The 27,616-nt window shown below is 35.1% G+C and overlaps 1 protein-coding gene across 1 annotated transcript; it reads right to left on the bottom strand.

Annotated features, from left to right (window-relative positions):
- Window positions 1–23,526: 23,526 nt before the first annotated feature.
- Window positions 23,527–25,910, bottom strand: LOC138127173 (luciferin sulfotransferase-like). Its single transcript, XM_069043044.1, has 5 exons — window positions 25,588–25,910; window positions 25,435–25,531; window positions 24,313–24,469; window positions 24,136–24,256; window positions 23,527–24,072 (listed from the first exon to the last, which is right to left on the bottom strand). The coding sequence occupies exons 1-5, from the start codon at window positions 25,757–25,759 to the stop codon at window positions 23,705–23,707; spliced, it is 915 nt and encodes a 304-aa protein (XP_068899145.1). The 5' UTR covers window positions 25,760–25,910; the 3' UTR covers window positions 23,527–23,704.
- Window positions 25,911–27,616: the final 1,706 nt, after the last annotated feature.

Here is a 27,616-nt window from a genome sequence, read left to right on the forward strand (position 1 = left end):
AAACATTTTTGTCCACCTCTCAGTACCTACCACCATCTTTTGGAACGCCATCAGTCCCATCACCATGCTTACAAACTCTAAATCTAAAGAATAAACAGACGTAAGTAGTAGACAACCGCCAAATTCAGTGATCGACGCACGAACTGTTTGAAATCATTTATGTCGAGCAGCAAATCAATGACAACATGTATCGTGCGTTTATTTAAATTTATCCTCAAAGTTGGCGTTGGAGAGTCGATTGAGAACGCACCAATTTTGTAAAAGCGTAGATTTAAACAGCTAATCCGTGATCTGTAATCCGTGTGCGTTCTCAATCGAGTCTTCAACGCCTACTTTGAGGATCAATTTAAAAGAACGCACGATACATCAGACCATACAACGCAAGAGCGATCTATGAAAGCTGATCCAATTGGATGGTAAAATGTTACCTCATTTCCCATTGAATTAGATTTATTATTTAGTAAAGCAGTGAACTGTACCTATTACTAACTACTGACTTACGTCATCCGTATGCATGAATGAATGCACGATTTTCTTCATAAAACTTCTTCTTTAGAAAGCACTACTAAAATTGCAACCTATAGCAGTATGAAGTACATATGTATTTTTGTAAATGATATGGATGAAGCAGTTACTTTAAAAAAAGCGTGATTGTCCATTTTGCGCCAATTTATTTGTATTCTTTGACGTTAATTGTTCATTTGCGATCCGTCGCATTGGAAGAGGCCGAAGGAGGTCCTCTCCGATGATGCGTTCCCAAAGATACCTGGTGAGATTTAGTGTCACATTCCGAAAATTGTGAAACCTTGCAGCCACACAAAAGGGTCGCTCCTAGGATTTCAGCCACTTACTCCAGAAGCAAGAGTCGCCAGTCCCTTTCAGACTGAAGAGTTATTATACTTTCCCTCCGCCACCCGGCGGCACGGCAATTTTGCCGGAGTACATATACTATTACGGATATTACTATCAAGTAATAGTGCAGTGCTTATCAACATAATTAACGGCGTCTCGCCTCCACATTTTCACTTTGTTGTGTTTTATTATGTTCTGTGTCAATGTTAAGGAACTTCCTCACGATGTGACATGAGTATAATAATATACCTACCAATGTGTTACCTAAATCCAGAATTTCTAATTTTTAAATTCCCGTTGCTGAAATTACAAGTGGTAAAATCGAAAGTTTTTCTAAACATCAAAGATTTCTCATAGCAACGGAGAGCTCTAAATATTTATTAATTTTTGTGTTATATGTCTGTGTTATATTATGTTATATTTTTCGTATCCCACCTCCACCCGGCGGCACGGCAATTTTGCCGGAGTACATACACTATTACGGATAATACTATCAAGTAATAGTGTAGTGCTTATCAACATAATTACCGGCGTAAAAATTTGTTACGCAGTCTAGGACTGGTTTTACAAATCTATGAGGCGCATGATGACCAACTCAATAGACCGGGACCAATGGCTTAACGTGACTTCCGAATCACGAGACAGAATATAGCCTTTTTTTTTTTTTTTTTTTTTTAATTTCTCCCTGGCTCAACAGTTGATTTTTCAAAATATTAGTTAAAAACTTAGACTGAAATTCGCTTAGTCCTTATTGAGATAATATCGAGGTCAAGCGGGTGTAATGGTCATTACAATCATTAGAAGAAGAAGAAATCAATGTCGTTCAGTTGAATTTGTCAATAAGTACTTGATGCTGATTAGTTGTTTAGAATAATATGTATATAAGTCGGAAAAGAATTGAACAAAAACACTCCATACAGGTTACGGAATCGAGCGCACGTACCTAATTCTACTTCTAAAGCATTATCGACAGTTACTTTGCAATTAGACCAATCAACATATTATTTGGTAATGCGTTAATAACCAATGATTCTTGTTAGCGTGGACAATTCAGATAATCGAGAGTTGTGTAATTCCAAATCGAAATTATGGCTCCACTGGAGACAAATCAGTAAACAGGAGTGAGGGTGTTAAGAACAGTGCCATGCTATTTTTAATCTCAGCGTGAAGTGTCTTTGACATTTGAATCGTGCCAATTGTATTTTTTTTTTTTTTCAAAAAATAGGAGCTATTTTTTGGCACTTTAAATTCTAATATCGGGATGAAAAACACCACTTTTATATTACAATATTTATTTGGTCAGTTTGCACTTTGCAGCAAATAGTGTTGGGGTGTTAGAGTCAATGTATTTATCGCTCCGAAAGAGAAAAGTATGTGCCCAACTACAGCCAACTCTAAACGTGAACACCTTTACAAAACTAATAAGATCAAGATTAATCATGCAGTAGAATGTTCTTCTTGATTACTAAATTTTATTGTATTCGACTTTTACAAGGATTGACAGCACAGAGTATACAGCTTGGAATATCTGTAAAGTTAAACAATATGAAAATTAAATAGAAAATGTTCCAAAATGTGACTCACAAATATCAGTAGTTTAAAGTTTATGACGAAACCTTCCGAAAATTTCAGATTGATGGGTTGGGCGGCATTTATCAGAATCAGAACTAATTTCTTTCTGTTTCCGGTGTTCCAATTATACCAATTTGTTTTCACTAGTTGTAATAACATATTTTCCGACTAAAAAATAATTTTACGCTAGACTGTGAACAGTGCAGTGCGTTGGCTTACCTCGTCTTGTAAAAATTGTCCAGCTGCAATTAGACTTAATGCGGTAGACAAGAAAACAGCGGCCGACATATAAGAATGCCACAAAATCGCCTCCTACGGATTGATCAATTAGCAAGAAAAAATGATAATCAACACAAGTAAAATGTGATCATCTGTATCTTCGGAGTCGTATCAATTCCTGATTGATTGGCAAATAGGTATTACAATTAAAGCGAAATCGGTGAAATTGATTTTTTCAGATATAATTAATTAATTTTTTACCTGTTAAAAGTACTTATTTTGGATCTAAAAGTATAAATTATTTTGATGAATACAAAACTGGTGCACTATTGAGATATCAAATTATAAAAATCAACTAATTAAGTAGACGGAATCAGAATAAAATAAGATGATGCTGGCTTGATGAATTGATGATGAATCAGTAAAAGAGTAATCGATGACAACTTACTTGCAAAAATAACAGTAGAATACTTATACCAACAATGATACCACCAATGGTAAATGGTATTATAAGGTTACCCATCAGCATCAAAACGTTATTTTTCCATCTGCGGACAAGAAATATATAAATTATTTTGACATCATTGACAATGGTGATTTCTTTTGAGAGAGTATAAATAAATATTTGTTGTTTGTCTTTAAGAAGGTAACTGTAGCAATCTGATTCTCAGGATATGAAAGTAATATGTAGTTAGAAATAAAGTAGTTCAATGAAATTCTCCAATAAACAAATATTTTGCGGTCACGGGACTACTACAGTGTGGAATAAAATGATTTACATCTAGTTACCTTTGGAATTTTTGCACATGTAAATTTTCCTGTACCGCCGAACTATTAATTCTGTCAATAAATGTCATCAATTGAATTGACAATTGTTACAATTTACTAAATTGAATTAACAAACGTTGGTGGCCACTTTCAACACTAGCTGGGACTTGCTTTTGTTAGCTCCTTTTTAATTTCAATCTCTACTTTGCATTCATATCATCCCTTCACAATAAATCACATTTGAAATTTTGGAATATTTTGAGGTTAGGTATTCTTTTATTTGTAGAGCGGCATTTCGTACTTTTACAAGGGTAATGCAAAGGTAACTAGATGTAAATCATTTTATTCCACACTGTATAAAAAACAAGTAAAGACTGAGAAGACACAAAACAATGTTTAATTTTAATTAAATAAGTTAATAGTACCTTCTTCAACGGGCGTATAATGATGACTATTATTGAAGAGGATGAAAATTCCAACACGAGTCGTAGGCGAGTGGTGGAATCGTCCGAGTAAATAATAGTCATTATATGCTAGTTGAACACTACGACTGTACCAAGAAAAAACAATCTTTGAAAATTTAATTTAATTTAACTTTTAATATTTGATAATTAAAAGTGTACCATCTCGTTTAGCGATTGCTACGCGATGCGCGACTTATTGTTTACACACGGGTCCGATTGGTGATTGCCGATAATAGAATTTAAATACGAGGGATGTGATTGGCCGACAGCCGTTGATTTCAGTATATTCTACCACGGGGTGTAGAATTGATATCATTCTTTCATTGAATATCCAACAAGAATGCATTCATTCTTTAATAGTCGTGAAGAAATTAAATAACCATTAGTTTTGGAAAATCATAATACACTACTTTGTAATAGTAAGTACCTACTATCAAAAGCATACCGATTCTCTTTTGTCTATTAGTAGTCCACAATAAGCACACGAGCACATAAGAAAGTTTTTTGATAATTTTAGAGAACGAAATGAATAACAATTAGTGAGAGCAACAACAACAAATGGAAATGTCTTTTAAAAGCGTTACCTAACAAAATCGCAGTGTCTGTCTATTATCATCTTAAGTTTTGACTCAATTTGTTCTTGATAAACTTTATCACGAATGAGATTCTCCCAACCTTCAACATCACTGCCCAGGCTCTCGATGAGTGCGTTACTCATGTACATTTGAAATTTGACGTGTTGTGTGAAATAGATGACTTGGTAGGCGTGCACTTGTACCATAAGCGCCAACAAATACATCGTCATTTTGAAAATAACCATGAAAAAATTCGCCTGATGGGCAGACAACTTGTCCAAAATCTGTTGAACAAAAATCCCTTCTCCGTGATTGTCACCCGAAGACATAACTAGGCTGGCCCACAGCAGAGCTAGAGCTGTGTTGATCACGACGAACGTATTTATTTGCTTCGATTCTCTCGCGATTCTCAGTTTCACGTCCTTTCCGGCTGAACTGGCGTCCCACAGCTCAATAACGTTCATGCCATTTTCGACAATATAGTTTTTGACCAGAAGAACGACGATAGCTAAGAGGGCCTGAAATCGTTTCATAGATTCGATTGTTACACGTTTTGGTAAAAATTACATAGCACGTTTGGAAGAAGAGTGGTCCGTATTTAATTAAGTCGTGCATGTTAGGTGTCTGAAAGAAGTAATAAAGCTGAAGGAGTAACAGTGTCGAGTGGGTGATGAGCGTTAACTTCAGGAGGTGCTTGACAAATTTGGATTGATAAATGTCGCATCCTATCACACGAACTGGTTTTAGGCAGTCGTCTGAAAACATTCCCCAAGAATTTGTTTGTTCTTTTTTGATTAACTTACTTACAGTTTATTCGACTTGGATTCATCATTTCATCTCAAAGGAGTCTTCACAAAACCCCCACAAGTAACTGTCGACATTGATTCTATTTCGGAACTATTATTCCACTAATTTGACCGATCGATACATCTAATGATGTTTCTTGTTTAACAAATTAAAACAAATTCGACAAAGGACACCAAACCTATTAATTTTTTGAACAGTAAACGAACCAGTTGAGATTTTTTAAATATTTATTGACGTTTCGTATGTCTGTGCTCAAGAATTAGTTTGTAAACAAGAATAGCGAAATTTCAAAATCCGATAAAAAGGAAGGAAAACCACTAAAGACGACACAGCTCAAAGGTGACAGTGAGAATCTATTTTCAGCGGTCGTGGAAAAAAATTCTGTTAAAGCCCGTATATCTTGGAACGTTTCCGTTTCCGATCGGAATAGAATAGAATAGAAGAAATTTTATTTATAATTTTGATACATGATTTACAGAGTTCTGTGTTTCCTTAAGTATTAGGTTTTAGGCTCCTGCCCATGGGCTTATCCTAAGGTTATAGCTATCATTCACTAGTGCCCTTATCGGGCCTACTTGTTACTGGAGGTCGCAGCCTGTTTGATCCATTGATGCATGCACGTTCAACAAGGAAAAAATAAACCTTTCACTGTTCTTTTTCTCTTAAACCACATCCTAACCTAAGTTGTTTATTTACACTATGTACAGAGTGGGATTTGGGTGGGATAAAATTTGAGGGAGGGGAGGGTGCGGACTTGCCCCTTTTATTTCTTGCGTTTGCTTTGATTATATTTCACCTTACAATGTATCTCTTTGCTATCGGAAGATCGAGAGATGTTGATGTATCAGCCCATGCTTTATTCTTGGAAATGGAATGTTACTTGTTACGTCGGTTATGCAGTCGATATATTCGTTTTTGCCTCGTTGGGTAAAGAATTTTTCCGTTATCTTGGTTATGTGTTCCCGGATTTTGGGCACCCCGGAGATGTTCCTTAGGTATTCTGTGCTGGTGTATCTGGGAGCGTTGTTGGCAAGCCGAAGGCACTTATTTTGGAACACTTCCAGCGGTTCCGTGGCGCTTTTGCTCAGGTGACACCACACAGGTGCCGCGTATGTTATTACCGGCCTTATCATCGTTTTGTACAGGAGTATCTTATTTTCTACTGCCATCTTATTGTTTTTAACGATTAACGGATACAGCTTTTTAATAATTGCGTTGGCTTTGTCAATGGATTTTTTAACGTGGGTCTTAAAGTTCAGCCTGCTGTCCAAATGTACCCCCAGATACCTGACTGTTGTTGGTTCTATCTGACTGTTGTTTACTTTGAGTTTGGTGATTAGTTTGTTGTTCGTTCTTTTTCTGGTGAATATTATTGTTTCTGTTTTGCTCTCATTCAACTTTAGCTTCCATTTTTGGAAGTATTTTTGGAGTATGTGGATGTGCAGTTGGTTCTGTAGCAGTGCCGCCTGAGCATAAAACGAGTGCGCATAAATTGCTGTATCGTCCGCATACAGGCAAGTTCCGTTTTTTCAAATTCGGGGAGATCATGTATACAGTGAGATTTTTTAAGACTGGCCATAGGGTTTTACATGCTAATTTTTCAACCCCCTGTTAACTTTTGTTCCGGTGAAAATACTCAAATCATTTTTTGAATAAAGTTGGAAGATTTTTTAAACTATCGGATACATTACAATTCAATATCCCAAACTGTCGAAAAAGTTGTGAAAAAAATATTTATGTTCGATTGTATTATAATTCATGATTTATGGTATCGTTTAGTGTCCACAAACTATCTGTTTATGGACTAGTCCATAAAGATAGTAAAACGGCCGCTTGTCAATTTTGGATATTACTTCAAAATAAATGTCAAAATTTTCCTAATTTTATTTAAATCAGGAATGAATAGAATTAATAGAAAACTTTGCAGTCAAGATTCTTTAGCTTTTGCCGCAATTTCACTTACTTTGCTCATTATTATAACTAGAAATAAAGACGATTTCAGTTGGTATTTCAAACACAAACACTGTTCGTTTTCAAATAAATAGTAATAAATAATTTCGTAACCACAGAAACAAAAACAGAACACTTCGAAATTATCTTAATTTTTAGAATCTATTAATTTTGTATCTAAAAGAAACTTAACTTCACAATCGAACATAAAGCTTTATATGTAATTCGTACATAATTAGGCTTTGTGAACTTGCCCTATTTATTAGCCTCGCTCGCAAGCTCGCTCTGCCATAAACTATAGGGCTCGTCCACAAAGACCTATATTATGTACTTATTACATAAATAGCTATTTTAGGGCGCCGAAATAATAGTACGTCGAGCGGCCGCCAGAGTAGCGCCATTGTCGGCTCAACCAGCACCTGACGATCTCCACTTTTGGACGCTTTCGGCGCGCTAAAATAGTATATTTCAAACCAAGGTAAGAAAGTGGTTTCTTGCAGACCGCAGGCAAAGATTATAAACCGAGTCATAGACGAGGTTTGTAAGTGCCTAAGGTCTGCAAGGACACTTTCTTAACAAGGTTTGAATACAATTTTTTTCCCTACCGGCACAACTTTGTTGAAAAAAGTCAAAAAAGATGGTTATATTCGTGATTAAAACGAAAATTTTGAGAATTGAATAGTAGGCTGTGTTATTTGTTTAATTAACTTGTCATCGCATTTGAAGATTTGAGGTTTGTTCGAAAATTTGATATAAACAGGGTAAAGTAATCTACGTACCTAGCTTATCTGTTTATTTTCCAGATTATATGATTGACCTACCAACTTACTTCATTGAATTGGCTTTCATTTATCAATAACTTATTTCACTTTTGACACTTTTGACATTTGTATTTTGGTACAGTTTTACCATAAACATTTCATGATTTACTTTCTTACCTTAGCGAGAAAGTTGAATTTTCTCACCTCAAATGAGATATCCACAGCCTACATTTCTAACCGGTAGGGAGAAAAATATTTTTTTCACAACTTTTTCGACAGTTTGGGATATTGAATTGTAATTTATCCGATAGTTTAAAAAATCTTCCAACTTTGTTCCAAAAATGGTTTGAATATTTTCATCGGAACAAAAGTTAACAGGGGGTTGAAAAATTAGCATGTAAAACCCTATGGCCAGTCTTAAAAAAACTCACTGTATAGAATTTGAATAGTGCCGGGCCCAGGATTGATCCCTGTGGTACCCCGGATTCTATTGCTTTTTCCGCCGAAATTGTGTTATTTCTATTCACTTTAAGTTTTCGTCCCTACAGGTAAGATGAGATTAGTTTTATGAAGTCCAGTGGAATTTTGTTGATATGCATCTTGTGCAAGATTCCGTCTATCCAGACCCGGTCGAACGCTTTTTACAGGTCCAACAGTGTCATTACCGTATTTTTATCCTTATTGATGTTTATTAGTATGTCGTTTACTATCCTGGACACTTGTTGGGTGGTGCTGTGATCCTTTTTGAAACCAAATTGACATCTTTTTTTTATTTTTAGCGTGTCCAGTATCCTGTTAAATCTGTCATAAATAACCTTTTCAGCAATTTTTGAGATGGTGTTCAGCAGGCTTATCGGTCTGTAACTTTCGGTCCTAGCTCAAACATACGTAATGTTACTAGATAATGACGTCATCGCAAAAGGGTAAAAATTGGACTATAGTGTTATCATTTTGTACAGTGTACAGAGATTTGGCAAACCTTTCCTATAATTTAAAAACAATTAAATTATTTTATTGAAAAGTTAATAGCACGTTATACAGCGTGTGTCAAAATTGGCGAGGATCTCAAAAGGAACGTAAACACTAGACAACAGCGACGACTTCTTCTAACCTCACAATTTGCTTTAATCATTATCGATCAACAAGTTGATGTAAATTGACTAAAAACTGGTTCCTCGACATGTCAATCATCAGGGATAAACGTTACCAACAATTGAACGATAGAATTCGTTCGCAGTATTACAGTTTTAAGTTGGTACTATGGCGGCCAAAAAATTTTGGCCGTCACTTTCTTGCCATTCAAGTAAAGTGTAAATAAACCTTTAGGAATCGTAACCCCACTTTCGATTCTTGTCATTTTGACAATCAATTTAAACTGTTTGAAGCTCAGATATTCCAAAAATCCGACATGAATAAACAAAATTAGAGCAATCGTACATAGATAACCTGAGGTAAACGTTCTGTGTAGTAGAAATGACAAAATAATTTTGAGTTTTGAAATTTACCACCCAAAAAATAAGGCTCATAATCAAGACGGTAATCATGATGACAATAAAGTACGGATTACAATTATTTTTTTTTGACTTGACAGACAATGACGGCCAAAATTTTTTGGCCGGCATAGTACCTACTGCAAAATCGCATTGCACCGTGATTCTAACTATACTACCTTATTGAGGATATTTAAATGTACGAGAAAAACATGGAAAAAATTCTTCAGACTTACATTTTCAAATCGGGAAGGACTAAATGTAAGTAAATTTGGCATCGTTGCATGTAGGTAGTTTGAATAATAAAATTTACCTACATTTTAGCATTACAGCAACGTGACAGAAATAAAAATATAAATAAAAATAAAACACTGACAATAAACTCATTTAATTTTGACTCCCATGGTGATATAACAAATAAATTAATTATTGCGATTAACAATAATAGATACATATATTTTACCTATTAGTTGATAAATAGTTATCAAAAATTGGTAGCACCATGCACTGCTGTCAAATGTCGAAAGCAGACGCAGGTCACGTCGACTTCCTGATTCGGACTATAATTAAAAAAATGGACATAAACGAAGCTGTCGGAGGATTTTCGGTCTTTCTTGCAAGTCGGATTTCTCATTCTATCTGCGCATTTTAAGTATCAAGCTACGTTTTGAGACTTGTACTAACAATACATGAACAAATGGCATGGCAATTTAGACAATAAATTGTGGACACGCTTGGTTTCATAGTATAAATCAAAAAAGCAGTAATAAAGAAAAAGCGAACTCTCGTTTTTTACACGCTTCACACACTCATGTATGACAAAATAGTATATTATACACCAAGGTGAAGAAGTTCATGATTATAGCCAGAGCGCCAAGATTAGAGCCCGAGGCGTGCCGAGGGTTCTAAGGCACGAAAGCTATAAGCGACTTCTTCACCGTGGTTTATATACTATTTTTTCCACTACTGGATACGTTAAAACCCTTGGGGATAATAATCTATCTACAGGGTGTCCCAAAAATGGCGTACTAACAGTGCACTACGGTGTAGAAGAGATTACCGTAAACGTCAGAAAAATGTTAAAAAAATTCTATTGGACTTATTTGCTGATTTAGCGGTCTTTGAAAGTGGCACTTAACAAGTCAATTATTTTGAAATATATGTACGAAATTGTCACGGCAGCTACCTCTCGTCGTACATGTTATCACAAAGTACAAGATCACTCACTACCAATATCTAATCCTGCATAATAGAGAATTTAGAAGCTTTGGAAATCGAAAAAATTATTTTAAATCCTCTACGGTAACATTGCAAGATAATGATGTATGAACATATCTTTGTTTACATTGTATTATCGTTAATAATAATAATAAAAATAATTGATTTTTTTGTCGGAAACATGTTTTCCATATGTTTTTCATGTACATTTAAGCATCCTCGATAAGGTAGTAAGTAGTTTGTACGCCATTTTTGGGACACCTGTATATATCTATACCGGGTGGGGCATCGTATACGCTCACGCGAGAAATCGCGACTTCTAATTAAATAAAATTGTCGAAATTTTTCAGACTTACCTGGCTATTGGTAAGGTACATTTCATAATTTTTTGATAATTTTTCACTTACAAACAAAGCCAAAAAAAAATTAAAATGTAAATTTCAACCAAAAAGTCAAATTCTGATTTTTATACTAACCTATACAGATTCACTTCCTATAATTATTTACGAAATCTACGGAAAAAAATACCAATTAGATTTTGAATTAAAGGCAGTTTTACATTTCAACTTTCAAAATGATTTTTATTTATGACCTGCTACTTGTGCTGTCGTAAATTTAGGCTACAATGGAAACTGTCAATTTTATGGCAAAAAGGTTTAAAACGGTCGGCTATACCTTTGTTGGGAAATTATACCATTGTGCCATAAATCACCCGTCTGGTTTACGTTTAAATAAAAAAGCGAATTATTTAGCTAACCAAGTCAAAATTTGTAATTATGCCACCAGGGTTTGATGGGCTAGCAGATACAGATTCATTTAGTGTAAAAACTTTATAGGTAAATTAACAGTTAATTTCAGAAAACTAATAAAACTGTTACGGCCTTATTTATTAACAAAAAAATTTTTAAAAATTCTCAAATATACCTTATCAATAATTAGTCAGGTATATAAAATTTCGCCAATTTTATTTAATTAGAAGTCGCGATTTCTCGCGTGTGCGTATACGATGCCCCACCCGGTATATACAGTGAGCGGCAAAAGTATGGAATAAATTCATTAGAAATTAAACACTTTTTTTTTCAAAAAAATCTTTGGACAGGTCAATTTTAGTTTATAAAAATACATATTTTAATACAAAATAAAATTCCAAGCAGTCATTTGTTTTCGAGTTATGACGTCATCGATAGTTTTTTTAAATAGAAACCCCCTATTTTTGTTCTTGATTCTGATAGGACTTTTAATTGTCTAAACGCCAGTATACAAATTTTGTTATCTTACATAAGGAAATTTTTGAGAAAAAAAAAATAAAGTTGGAAAAATTAAATTTTATAACAAACAAAAACGAGTCAAAAACTGTGTTGTAAGTACTTAAAATTATGGAATTCAATGTTCGAATTGCCATCCTCCAGCTTGTTGACAATAAGCAAGTTTATCAAGAAATTCTCCTTGTTTTAGTTTTATCTAGTTTTATCCACGCACCCAATCAAAATTAAAATTTCTATACGTTGTGTTTCTGATAAATGAGTCATTTTCGAAAACATTTTGTAAAACAAATAACACATACGAATGAAATTGACAGTAACATTTGACTGTTTGATTTACCTACTTGATTTTTTGACTTGTTTTTGTTCTTTATAAAATTTAATTTTTCCAACTTTATTATTTTTTTTCTCAAAAATTTCCTTATGTAAGATAACAAAATTTTTACACTGTCATTTAGACAATTAAAAGGGATATCAGAATAAAAAAAAAATAGGGGGTTTCCATTTAAAAAAACTATCGATGACGTCATAACTCGAAACAAATGACTGCTTGGAATTTTCTTTGGTACTAAAATATGTATTTTTATAAACTAAAATTGACCTGTCCAAAGATTTTTTTGAAAAAAAAATTGTTTAATTTTTAAGGAATTTATTCCATACTTTTGCCGCTCACTGTATAAAAATTAATCGCCGTTCGTTAGTCTCGCTAAAACTCAAAAACGGCTTGACCGATTTGAATATTTATTTTTTTCTTTTGTTCGCTTTAATACAGGGGTGGTTAAAAAAAAAAATTGGAAAAATTGCCCGGAAAATTGGAAAATTCGGGAAAGTGCTTTTTTTATGGGAACGGTTGGAACGATTTTACTAATTTTTTTTTAATGTTCGTAATAATCCGTGTGAGGTTTTTATGTAAAAAAAACTGGAAAAGTTGCCCGGAAAATTGGAAAATTCGGGAAAAACAGAAAGTGCTTTTTTGTGATGGATATGCATATGTAATTCTTTTTTTTGTTTTGTTCGTTATAGTCGTGAAAAAGTTTTCAGAAAGAAAAAAAATCGGGACAATTACAAAGGAAAGTCGAAAAATTCGGACAAACTGCAAAAATTATAATTTTTGTATGCATTCACCATCATAACTGACGATAGAAACGACATATTTGATTAATTCTTCTTTTTTTTGTTCGATATGCCCCGGGATGGAAATAACTCAATTGAATGTTTTCAATAGAAAAAAAAATCTGGAAGATTTGGAGAAAAATCTGGAAAAACCAAATTAAAATAATTCCGGGAAAACTGAAAATGCTTTTTTCTATGAACTCAAGACCATAACTCAGGATTCGAACGATGACTATGCGTAATTCTTTTTTGGTTTTGTTTGTTAGAGTTTTGGATAAGTTTTCAGAAAAAAAATTCGGGACAATTACAAAGGAAAGTCGGAAAATTCGGACTAATTTCAAAAATTAAAATTTTTGTATGAACTCTCGATCATGAGTCATGACTGACAATAGGAGCTACATATTTGCTTAATGTTTTTTTTTTCAATTGAAAAAAAATCTGGAAGATTTGAAGAAAAATCTGGAAAAACGGAATCCAGTAAATTAAAATAAAATTACATTTGCTTTTACTTTTGTATTGTTTCGCGATCTGTCCTTCTGTCCAACAAATGTAGTACGTAGTTGTTTTATTTCTATTCCAATTTATTTGCCTACATGCACAAATGTCATTTGACAGCTGATTGTGAAATTGGGAATCAAACCAATCGGATTGTTTACTTGAACATCGATCTTGCAATCGAAATGTAAATATTGGGTGATTCAAAATAATTGTGGATAAATCTGGCAACTATGTACGAAAATGTATGTGCCAACTGTATGAGTAGGATAAAGTTGACATTTCTTTGACAGTTCATAGTCGCGCAATTTTGAAAGTTGTCAAGTCACCCAATAAAACTGCTTGAGATTCATTGTGATTTCAAATTTAATGGAAGAAAATAAATCATTTGTTTGGATATGAAATTCTGACTTAATTAAATTGTGACTTAAATTCTGGAACAAAACCGCATGGTTCCAACTCGATCACATTCCAGACACATCACATATTTCCAGCATTTCAGCAGTGTAGAATACTGCCGATAGAATTCATCTCCCATGTAAAATTCCTCATTTTTACTTTATTTACACATTTCCAATAGCTTTTCACAAATTCACAAAACGATCACAAACAAATTTGGTATTGAAATTTGGACAAGGCAACGTCTGACGGGTCAGCTAGTTATTAATAAAATTATTTAGTTTCGATGCGACGATCCGAGTTCACATTTTTCAACGTTTGCTATGAAAATCGTCTACGTTAACCAATGATATCAACGAAAATCTTTCGTTGCTAGGTGACAGCTGTTCATTATTCACATAGGTTAATAATGAAAATTATTATTAACCTTGGGAGAGAAATTCTACTTCTGGGGTCGGTTCGAGCTAGTAAGTAGTGGAAAAAAGAATCTTCTTATCGGAGGTTGGAGTTATTAGTCGCAGCTCGACAAACGGTGCAGTGTCACAGGGTATTAATAATCGTGTATTTGTTATTAAATCGTTTAAAATGCCAAATTTTACAAACGTGGAATTAACGGATATGTTGCAGCGGGTGGCAAGCGCAAATACTGTACCGGGAACAGTTTCCAGACAGGGTTGTACCTAATTAGAAAACATTTACTTAGAGACACAAGAAAAATCCATCTACCAAACAGAAGATTGTGATACAGATCGTTTCCAGATTTTAGAAGCAATCGAAGCAGTCCTGGAACAAGAACGCGAAGGCTAGCACTCCAGGTAAGAGTTTCACTCACACCATGTTGTATGGGGCACTTGAAACAAGGCCTCCATCCTTGTACGTACCATGTACAAGAAATACAAATCCTGCAACCAGGAGATGACCTACTGCGACAATAGTTTTGCGCACAACTGCTGAGAAAATGTGTAGAACAAAAAGAATTTTTACGGGTTATTTTATTTACCTATGAGGCAAGATTCACTTTGGCCGCCAAGATCTACAGATTTAAATCTTTCTAATTTTTTTATGGTGGCATTTAAAACAGCTGATCTATACATCTAGTGTCCATATTCGGGATGATCGTGAAGTTTTTTGAAGGGTTCGTGCATCACTGACACTGGTGTGTATCACGCATCAAGGACAACATTTTCAGCATTTACTGTGAATTTTTAAATTGGCAATTTGACCCACATTTACGGCATAAAATATTTCCTCGTATTTTGAATACACCCTGTATAGAAGGACCCGACATAAGAACTACGTGCATGTCAGGATGGGTGTTACATGCAAAGCACAAGGTGTTGGCTGCTTGAGCACAGCTCGCCCATAAGCGAGCGTGTTCAAAACAACATCCTGCCATGCCATTCTGAATCCTTCCGTCTTGGATTTTAAACCTGTCGTGTTCTCTGACGGGCTTGAAGAACACAGAGTATGTAGGTTTACTCATACGCTCTCCAAGTAGACGTTACTCCTCGCCCTTCCCCATATGGCTGTTAGGCTGTTGATCGTCTTCCGGAGAAGCACGGAAGTCGAAGGTTGGTCCGCGCGCAGTCTGTCCACTGTTTTGTTCTGCAGCAGGGACGAGATGTTGATGTTCAGTGTGTGATGTTTCCTTCGGAAACGAGAAGATTTAGTGAGAAAGCGTGTTGCCTGAACGCAGCACCTCCATCGCACTCTGAATCTGTGAGATACATATTTCTTCTCTCAGCCGTCATCTTGTTGACCAGCTGCCGTGCACGCTTCGTCAGTTGTGCATCAGAATTGCGGTCTCGACCACGGCGTTGTTATAAGGTTGTTTCTGTATCTGCAGCGTACACGGGGCAGTTGATGTTACAGAAATTATGCGTGTGGAGGTGTTTCGCATGACTGTTGCCGAGAATGGTACTCTAAGGCTTCGGTCCTCGACAGTTTCCAGCTGTGCGAGGACAAGGCTCGAAAATCAAGCAAAGCCCCAACTCGAAGAGGCAGACGCTCCCTCGCATTGGAAGCGGGCGAAGGAGGTCCTCTCCGATGCTGCATTCCCAAAGATACCTGGTGAGATTTAGTGTCACATTCGGAAAAATGTGAAACCTTGCAGCCACACAAAAGGGTCGCTCCTAGGATTTCAGCCACTTACTCCAGAAGCAAGAGTCGCCAGTCCCTTTCAGACCGAAGAGTTATAAAAAAAAAAAAAATTGTTACAAAGTCTAGGACTGGTTTACAAATCTATGAGGGGCATGGTGACCAACTCAATAGACCGGGACCAATGGCTTAACGTGACTTCCGAATCACGAGACAGAATATAGCCTTTTTTTTTAATTATTATTTTTAAATTTCGCCATGGGTCGGAATCGAACCCGCGACCCTCGCGTCCCTGAGCCGAAACGGACTCCCTTAGGCTATATTCTGCCTATATTATAATAATTATTATTAAAATATTCTGAATAGTCCAACTTCTTCGACAAGGAGTGACGTGTTCTCTTGTTATTGGCTCAACAGTTGACCTGTCAAAATATTAGATAAAAACTTAGACTGAAATTCGCTTAGTCCTTATTGAGATAATATCGAGGTCAAGCGGGTGTAGAGTGCCAACACTTTTAATAGAATAGAAAATTGCGCCGCAGACGCAACTACGTTGGTCGAGTCCATTCTTCGATTTTTAGAGTCGGAAGGTAGAACCGCTTCGCTTACCGGCCATGCGGCGTCAGAGGCGTACGTTCATTCGTGATCTGCTTTGCCAGTGTTCGTTTCGTTGTTTCGTGATTTCAGGGTTGTTTTCTATTGCAATAAAATCAGTTCTTTTCAGAACTAAATGATTTTTATTTCTTTATTGTTCGACACTGTCAGAATTTGAGAATTTTCTCCTATGTGAACGGATTTTGATAAATGTCACAACTTGTCAAAACGAAACGTCAAGCTAATTTTAAAGGTTTTAAGCGATTTGGAGCCTTTAAGGGGCTCGTCGAACAAAAAAACGTTGTATTCAACTCGTTCGTGTGTAAATTGGGCCTTTTTTGGCACTCGTGGGCCTTTAAAACGCTCGTTTCACTCGCGTTTTAAAATGGCCCACGCGTGCCAAAAAAGGCCCAATTTACACACAAACTCGTCAAATAAACTACTATTATTTGAGCGAGGTTCGTCTTGATAAAAACGGTATCACAATCATTCAAATAAAAACGTATGCCCCCATTTCTGAACGCAAGTGATACGCCACTGGACAAAACTTCACGGACAGATTTGGATGACTCAACGTGTTCTCCTTAAAGTGTGCGGACTCTAATGGCCATTACAATCATTAGAAGAAGAAATCAATGTCGTTGAGTTGAATTTGTCAATAAGTCCTTGGTGCTGATTAATTGTTTAGAATAATTTATTAGGAGTATATAAGTCGGAAAAGAACTGAACAAAAACACTCCATAAAAGTTATTACGGAATCGAGCGCACGTAATTCTACTTCGAAAGCATTATCGACAATTACTTTGCAATTAGACCAATCAACATATTGTTTCCACGAACAGGTCAACAAAATAATTCAAAATTCATTTATCAAATTAAAACATTTATATAAGTTCAAAGACATATTAAGTTCAGATGTAAAATTAAAATTATGTGATACCCTCATTCTTTCAGCCGTTGAATATTGTGGTATTGTATGTATACTGGCCTGCGATTTTAAATAAAGATAAAGAGAGTCTTCAGAGAGTGCAGAACTGTTGTCTGAGATTTTGCTTTAACATACGTAAGTTCGATCATATTTCATATAAATATAAGGAAGCAGGCTGGATCAGGCTTCCGGAGCGATTTCTGCTACATTTTGGAGTCTTTTTGTTTCAGCTAAGTAAACGGCAGCTGCCTCATTACCTCTACAAAAAGCTGATCAAGCATTCTGATATCCACAACCGTCCTACTCTACTAGATACAACGACCATTTTATTGTTCTATAACTTGATTCCCAATGAAATAAAACAGTCACCTAGCATTTCTGTTTTTAAATCCAAATTTAAAAAATACCTTTTTGCTACACCAATTACATTGTGAATGTACTCATTTTCATGGTACACAAATGGTACATACATACGCAATCTTGATTTATAATCCATATTTTGGTTTTTATTTTTCTCTTTTTTTCTTTTTTCTCTTTATAGAATTTAGGTTAAGTTTGAGGGGGGGGGGGGGGGCGGTTACTTGGAAGAGCAACGTTGTTGAAAGGCGCCACACCAGTTATTATTATTAGTATTGTTAGAATTGTTACTGTTGTAACTGATTTATTTTCTGCAAATAACTGTTACTGGATTTATTGAATTTTAACTGCAATTATCAAATAAAGACAATATTATTATTATTATTATTATTATTATTATTATTTGGTAATGAGTTAAAAACCAATGATTCTTGTTAGCGTGGACAATTCAGATAATCGAGAGTTGTGTAATTCCCACTCGAAATTATTGCTTCACCGGAGAAAAATCAGTAAACAGGAATGAAGGTGAGGATGTTAAGAACAGTGCCATTCTATTTTTAATCTCAGCCTGGGGTGTCTTTGACATTTGAATCGTGCCAATTGTATTTTTTTTTTTTTTTTCAAAAAATAGGAACTACTCGTATTTTTTTGGCACTTTAAATTTCGACGAGATAATATCGGGATGAAAAACACCACTTTTATATTACAATATTTATTTGGTCAGTTTGCAGCAAATAGTGTTGGGGTGTTAGAGTCAATGTATTTATCGCTCTGAAAGAGAAAAGTATGTGCCCAACTACAGCCAACTCTAAACGTGAACACCTTTACAAAACTAATAAGATCAAGATTAATCATGCAGTAGAATGTTCTTCTTGATTAGGTACTAAATTTTATTGTACATATTCGACTTTTACAAGGATTGACAGCACAGAGTATAGAGCTTGGAACATCTGTAAAATTAAACAATATGAAAATTAAGTAGAAAATATTCCAAAATGTGACTCACAAACATCAGTAGTATAAAGTTTATGACGAAACCTTCCGAAAATTTCAGATTGATGGGTTGGGCGGCATTTATCAGAATCAGAACTAATTTCTTTCTGTTTCCGGTGTTCCAGTTATACCAATTCGTTTTCACTAGTTGTAATAACATATTTTCCGACTGAAAAAATGATTTTACGCTAGACTGTGAACAGTGAAGTGCGTGGGCTTACCTCGTCTTGTAAAAATTGTCCACCTGCAATTAGACTTAATGCGGTAGAGAAGGCAACAACGGCCGTCATATAAGAATGCCACAAAATCCCCTCCTACAATTTACAAAATCGCAATTTTTGTTTTGTCGGATTGATCAATTAGCAAGAAAAAATGATAATCAACACAAGTAAAATGTGATCATCTGTATCTTCGGAGTCGTATCAATTCCTGATTGATTGGCAAATAGGTATTACAATTAAAGCGAAATCGGTGAAATTGATTTTTTTCAGATATATTTAATTAATTTTGTACCTGTTAAAAGTGCTTATTTTGGATCTAAAGGTATACATTATTTTGATGAATACAAAACTGGTGCACTATTGAGAATCAAATTATAAATCAACTAAATAAGTAGACGGAATCAGAATAAAATAAGATGATGCTGGCTTGATGAATTGATGATGAATCAGTAAAAGAGTAATCGATGACAACTTACTTGCAAAAATAACAGTAGAATACTTATACCAACAATAATACCACCAATGGTAAATGGTATTATAAGGTTACTCATCACCATCAAAACGTTATTTTTCCATCTGCGGACAAGAAATATATAAATTATTTTGACATCATTGACAATGGTGATTTCTTTTGAGAGAGTATAAATAAATATTTGTTGTTTGGCTTTAAGAAGGTAACTCTAGCAATCTGATTCTCAGGATATGAAAGTAATATGTAGTTCAAAATAAAGTAGTTCAATGAAATTCTCCAATAAATAAATATTTTGCGGTCACGGGACCATTATAAAAGAAAAGACTGAGAAGACACCAAACAATTTTTAATTTTAATAAAAAAAATTAATAGTACCTTCTTCAAGGAGCGTATAATGATGACTATTATTCAAGAGGATGAAAATTCCAACACGTGCCGTAGGCGAGTGCTGGAATCGTCCGAGTGAATAATAGCCATTATACGCGAGTTGAACACTATACTTTCTCCACGACTGTACCAAGAAAAAACAATCTTTGAAAATTTAATTTAATTTAACTTTTAATATTTGACACTTAAAAGTGTACCACCTCGTTTAGCGGTTGCTACGCGATGCCGGTGATAGAATGTAAAGACGGGGGATGTGATTGGCCGACAGCCGTTGATTTCAGTATATTCTATCACGGGGTGTAGAATTGATATCATTCTTTCATTGAATATCCAACAAGAATGCATTCATTCTTTAATAGTCGTGAAGAAATGAAATTACATACCTTTAGTTTTGGAAAATCATAATACACTTTATAATAGTACCTACTATCAAAAGCATACCGATTGATATTTCTTCTTCTCTTTTGTCTATTAGTAGTCCACAATAAGCACACGAGCACATAAGAAATTTTTTTGATAATTTTAGAGACCGAAATGAATAAAAATTAGTGAGAGCAATAATAACAATTGGAAATGTCTTTTGGAAGCTTTACCGGATAAACTCGCAGTGTCTGTCTATTATCATCTTCAGCTTTGACTCAATCTGTTCTTGATAAACTTTATCACGAATGATACTCTCCCAACCTTCTACATCGCTGCCCAGGCTCTCGATGAGTGCGTTACACATGTACATTTGAAATTTGACGTGTTGTGTGATATAGATGACTTGGTAGGCGTGCGCTTGTACCACAAGCGCCCACAAATACATCGTCATTTTGAAAATAACCATGAAGAAATTCGCCTGATGGGCAGACAACTTGTCCAAAATCTGTTGAACAAAAATCCCTTCTCCGTGATTGTCACCCGAAGACATAACTAGGCTGGCCCACAGCAGAGCTAGAGCTGTGTTGATCACGACAAACGTGTTTATTTGCTTCGATTCTCTCGCGATTCTCAGTTTCACGTCGTTTCCGGCTGAACTGGCGTCCCACAGCTCATTAACGTTCATGCTATTTTCGACAATATAGTTTTTGACCAGAAGAACGACGATAGCTAAGAGGTCCTGAAACACGTTTCACAGATTCGATTGTTACACGTTTCGATAAAAATTACATAGCACGTTTGGAAGAAGAGTGGTCCGTATTTAATTAAGTCGTGCATGTTAGGTGTCTGAAAGAAGTAATAAAGCTGAAGGAGTAACAGTGTCGAGTGGGTGATGAGCGTTAACTTCAGGAGGTGCTTGACAAATTTGGATTGATAAATGTCGCATCCTATCACACGAACTGGTTTTAGGCAGTCGTCTGAAAACATTCCCCAAGAATTTGTTTGTTCTTTTTGATTGACTTACAGTTTATTCGACTTGGATTCATCATTTTATCTCAAAGGAGTCTCCACCAAACCCCCACAAGTAACTGTCGAAATTGATTCTATTTCGGAACTATTATTCCACTAATTTGACCGATGGATACATCTAATGATGCTTCTCGTTTAACAAATGAAAACAAATTCGACGAAGGACACCAAACCTATTAGCTTTTTTGAACAGTAGATGAACCAGTCGAGATTTTTTAAATATTTATTGACGTTTCGTATGTCTGTGCTCAAGAATTAGTTGGTAATTGTTCACTTTAACTACTTCTGGAATTTTCGCGTTTTTTCTGGATAGACAGCCTCAGGGCGTCCTCCTAGATCGTTTCCCACCATTGAAACCTTGTGCAAATGCCTTTTTTAATCTCCTGTTATGTTTCAAGGTTGCGTCAAGGTCGCGCCAATGTCTTAGTATAACTAAAGGGTAAGGAAAATTCATTTGCACAAGGTTTGAGTGTTGGAAAACGATGCAGGAGGACGCCCTGAGGCTGTCTAGCCAGAAAAAACTGGAAAATTCCAGAAGTAGTTAAAGTGAACAATGACCAATTAGTTTGTAAACAAGAGTAGCGAAATTTCAAAATCCGATAAAAAGGAAGGAAAATCACTAAAGACGACACAGTTCAAAGGTGACAGTGAAAATCAATTTTCAGTGGTCGTGGAAAGAAATTCTGTTAAACACGGATCGACACCCAAGGGCGCATCGTGGTATTACGTGTTACGTATCATCGATAATAATTGTAGATACTCGTACATGTAGTCAATGTAGTTAATAAATAGCCGAAGTGTTTTCTTATGGGATCTCTCTGATCAAAAGAGTATGCTGCTGCATGACAATTGCAGAGTTCACAAAGCTCGCCAAATCCATGAAGTAATCGACGAGTGCGGCTTTGTAGAGATGGAACATCCACAGCGCAGGTTTGGGTGTGAGTGACTATTATCTCTTTCCTTAATTAAAAATGCACTTGAGGTGACGTCGTTTTTCGGGCGTCCATAAATTGAACGCTAATCGTTAATCCCTACTGTTACAATCTAACATTCAATTTGTCAGGATTCTCAAAAAAACTCAGACCTCTTAATAATTCACTATATTAAGGACTCTTGGAAATCAGTACAAGTTACCAGATCTTAGGTCAAAACAAGAGTGTCTAAAAACTAACTAAAATCGCATTTATACATCCCCTTTCTTACATCTGGCATCGATCTATCACCTCACTCACTCAACGCCCACAGCACATGCACCCGCAAAAGACCACAACGGTCATATCAGTCCCAGCAAATTTACACACTAACCATAAAACAACACATGTCAACTGTTTCTAACACCTATGGGAAACGCAGAGGGCTGTCTTAGATCTGTCGGCAAGTGTGACTAATGGACATTTGCCCTCGTTTCGCATAAGTGGTAACTACCACGGTTCTAACAGAACAAAAAAAAAGGAACTTATGTCTAATTAATCCATTTTTCAACATCTGTAACACTACTGAAGAAAATGTACAAAGAGTTGTACACAGGGTGTTAGGTAAATGATCTGCCCAAATGTAAACATTTCATTATCAGACAAAATTGGGTAGATTTTTCCTCTTGTAGCGACCCAAAGTTGTAGTGTGCCGAGCGGCCACCAGAGTAGCGCCCTCGTCGCCTCCCCAACATCCGATCATTTCCGCAACTTCCCCTCTACCCACCTCTCCCATCGTCCGACCCTATAAATTGCAGCACATCACGCAGAAGAGCTGAGACTGTTCTTCTGCTCCGATCGGAAAGCGCCCTAGGGGACATCCACCCGGACATTTGAATAACTCTCCCCGAGAAGCTTCCCCGGTGGACAAGCTGGACGGACGATCACTCTCCTAGACAGCGCCCTCGGGACATCTAACCGGACCTTGAGCAACTTCGCTCCGGAAACGCTCCCCAGGTGGACGAGTCGGACGAAAGTCCTTACCTCTACCCATCCTTGTTGTTTGTTTACTTATTTTTTACTGAATAAAGCCTGTGTTTTCTCCACCGTGTTGCATCGGAATCGAACTCTTCCTAAACATCCTAAGCGCATCTTCACCAAGTACCATCCAACTGGGGCCGGATACAGAAAAGGATTGTTACACGAGGCGCTCCAATTTAATATTTAATTCATAATTTAATTATTTCTTTATTTAAATTAGAATATCAATGAGCTACACATTTTACAAAGCGCAATCTTATAATTTCACCTAAATTAAAACGGTATTCAGTTTGTTTATTATTGAAAACAGGATAATAATAAAATCTTTCTCATTAAAAATGCGAAAGACACCGGACACACAAAATATTAAATCAAATAATCTGTATTATTAGTGTTAATCTTGGTCCAATCTTCAAATCTTTTTATCATATCAGATAACATTATGTTTTTATGATCACCAACTATCCCTTTTCTAATAAAATTCTGACCAGTTCCCGATTCGTAGAAGTCCTCATAGTTGACAGCTGGATTTTTCTGCATTGACTTGAAGCTGAGATGTTGAGTCAACATATTCATTTGATCATCAGTCAGAGGTCGCTCCAAGAACCCTGACACCTGACTAATAACTTCGCTTAAGTCGTTCTTCATTTCCTCGTATTTCAGAAACAGAAAATTTGAATCATTTCTCATCTTCCAGTATGAGAAAATATGTTTCCAGTATGGACCATACGGAACTTCAAATTCAAATATGTATATGTATTACAATAATTTAAAAAAAAAACAATTTGTTTACTTACCTTTTCCTGCTAAGAAACATTCGCAAAATTCATTGAATTCGCCTTTGAACAAATCAAATAATTTGAAGTGATGGTAATAAGAAACGCATACGTCTTTGGGGTCACGTGTTATGTAAATCACCTAAAGAAAAAGGATTACAAATTTTTTGTAATTAATAAGTAATTAAACGTTATAACCTTCGGTTTCTTAGCTCTGGTGTTAATTTCCGTAGGAAGTAATTCGAAAGGTAAATGGGTTTTGATAACCAGTGGACCTTTTTGCTTTCGTACTCGTATGTGTTCGGTCGGGTCAGCAGTCGAAGGTGAGATGAAATCAAAATACATTACGTTTGCTCTACAGAACAAAAACTTACGTAAATAGTAGATTACGTTACGAGTTCAGAAAAGTGGAAGTTTACTAGACGAGAATGGCAAGTTTAAGTACCAGCGTCAGCGAGTATTTAAATCCCATACGAGTCCAGTAAAATCACTTTTCTGACCAAGAGTGTGTACTGTTTTTTCGCATTTTAAGAATATTAGAATTTGTTGAATATTACTCAAAATCGTACAGTAATGGTTGCTATGCTGTAAAGTGACCCATTACTGTACTATTTTGAGTACAGTAATATAGCGGGTCTTCAAATAAATATATATTTAAAGTAGGCATAGGCGACATTCTAATTCTGTTATCAGTGTAAAGTAATTTTTGTAGGTAACCAATTATTCTCCGGAGTTGCACAGGTTCATAGTAAGCTTTTTCCCAATTTCATATTGTCATATTCCGTGGAGGGGGAATAGGGAGAATGTACCAAAAAAATTAAAAATATTTTCTAACCTAATTTTATTTCGTTAAAATGTCAGACGCTGCTTGTGTTATTTTCTACGCTGGAAAAATGATGCAAACAATTGAATTTCCATAGGTTGCTCTAAATATAAATTTATTTGAAGGCCCGTTAGTTCATTACTATAGAAAATGCGAAAAAATAGTTATAAATGTATAACATTGACTATTCAATCATCTAAAAATATGTATTTTGACTCGAGTAGTGAAATTAGATTGTTATAAATATGAAAAAGTTAAGATGAGTATTTATGTAAAATTTTATGTAGGTATAGAATATCAAGATTAATTTGATATAACCAAGATGAGAATTATTAATGAGGTAATTATAAATTTCAGTTAAACTAAGAAAAGCCAGAATTAATGTCCTTACAGAAAACATTATTTTCGATTTGATGCTTTAAATTAAAAAACTGATAATTTTCAGCGTTTTTAAAGATCTAAGTGTGAATCTTACTTTACAATAAGTTACAGCTTACTCTAAAAATGGACTTCGATGATATATAGGTAATTCACTCTTTTTGACATCGCAGTTGTTGAGAATCATCCAAACCATTTCTTGGACCCATGTCGTACCTTCCTCGAAAATGTTCAACAAATGAAATGCTAAATACGCTTGTATGTATTTTTACCTGATTTCGGGAAATTACAAATCCAAACATCTTCGTCATCAACTTCCAGATTTTCATAATATTGTTTTAATTCTTTGTATTTGCCGGGAAAAGTAAAACCGTTAACAAGTATGTGACCATCATTCATACAACTCATAGTAAATTTTTCTCGAAGAATTTTATCAACGTCCATTTTTGAACTTTTTAGAAATTTACTCCGTCGAGTAGTATCTGCAGTAGAACACAACAGTTTTCAAAGTTTTGTTAGCCTCATACATATTTTATCGCAGTTTTAGTAATGTACATATGACAGCCTGAGTCAGCTAAAACAGGTCAGGCGTATAAAACAGAAACTAAAGAATAATTTGCAAATTTTTTGTGGTAAATTTAATGTGTGGTACTCTCTCATTGTATGCACATTTTTTTTGGGATTCTATGATAACCCTGTTAGGAGATATTAATTAAAACAAGACGACAAAAAAAATTTTTTGTGCAAATTTATACCTCTTTATATTCAGTTAAAAGAAGATTTTCTTTGAATAACGTTAGTGCATTTGTTTTGGTAAAAATTAAACAGATTTGCTCAAAATAATCCCTTCGTTAGTTTACATAATGAAAATCCAACACCTGTACAAGTAGTTTTTTCAATTTTTCTCAAATTGATGAATTAACAAAAATCTCAAAATAAAAAGTTTAAGCAATTCAATTGGATACAATTCTTTCTTTCTTTGATGTGTTGACAGTCAACGAATTTCAGATAATTTTAATATGTTGATAGATAATATAATAAGTGGTACGCTTATTATCGATAATTTTTTTTAATGTTACGAATGCCAGTCCCAACGACGAACATACAACGAGTGCGAAGCACGAGTTGTATTTTCCAAAGAATGGGGCTGGTATGAGTTGACATTTGTAAAAAAAAATATCGATTCTTAAGCGTACCACGAATTATATTTAGAAAGAGAATATAATAAATTAAAATAAGGACCACAGATGCACATTTCAGCAAATAAGCAAATCGATAATACAATGTGGAGTAAAATGATTTACATTTAGTTACCTTTGGAATTTTTGCACATGTAAATTTTCCTGTACCGCTCTACTTTTTTTTTTCGAAGTGCCGAACTATTAGTTCTGTCAATAAATGTCATCAATCGAATTAACAATTGTTACAATTTACTAAATTGAATTTAACAAACGTTGGTGGCCACTTTCAACACTAGCTGTGACTTGCTTTTGTTAGCTTCCTTTTAACTTCAATCTCAACTTTGCATTCATATCATCCCTTCGCAATAAATCACATTTGGAATTTGGATATATATTTTGAGGTTAGGCTTTCTTTTTTTTTGTAGAGCGGCATTTGGTATTTTTACAAGGATAATGCAAAGGTAACTAGATGTAGGTAAATCATTTTATTCCACATGTAGTTAGTCGCGTATTGTCACTATGGTACAAGGTCCTAATGGTCAATATTTTAAATTTAAGAAGCAACGATTGGCTCAATATTCAATGTATTATATTCTCTAAATAATATGTATTTCAATTGCCTGTCCAGGTTTAATATCCACACGCTCCGTTATTACCGGTATTAGATGCATAGATGCATAGATGCATACCTAATAGTTTAGCTGGATGTGTGTGGCCGACTTTAACGATAGTATTTGACATTTTACTAATCACTATGTTAAGCATGTTTCTGGTTATTGACGTATGATTTTACCTTGCTTCAACAAATTATGCATAGATAATTCTAAACACGTGTAAGTCATTTTAACATGGTCCCTATAAAATTTTCAAGAATTGTTTATACGTACACAAATCACCAATCAAAATTAATCATTTGAAGAAACCTACCCGGTTTTACAGCGATACAATTTTGATAAAATAATTGCTGCTCAAACGATCTCATAAAAATCAATGACATATCTTATAACATTTAACACTTCTTAACACCAGAAAACAGTCTTCTTGTGGTACAAAACTTTCGTCAAGTCGAAATTCCACAGATCTGGTTTGATCCGGAAATAAATCCGTGGTTATTCGCGCA

The sequence above is a fragment of the Tenebrio molitor genome, chromosome 3 (assembly GCF_963966145.1).
Source record: "Tenebrio molitor chromosome 3, icTenMoli1.1, whole genome shotgun sequence".
NCBI lineage: Eukaryota > Metazoa > Arthropoda > Insecta > Coleoptera > Tenebrionidae > Tenebrio > Tenebrio molitor.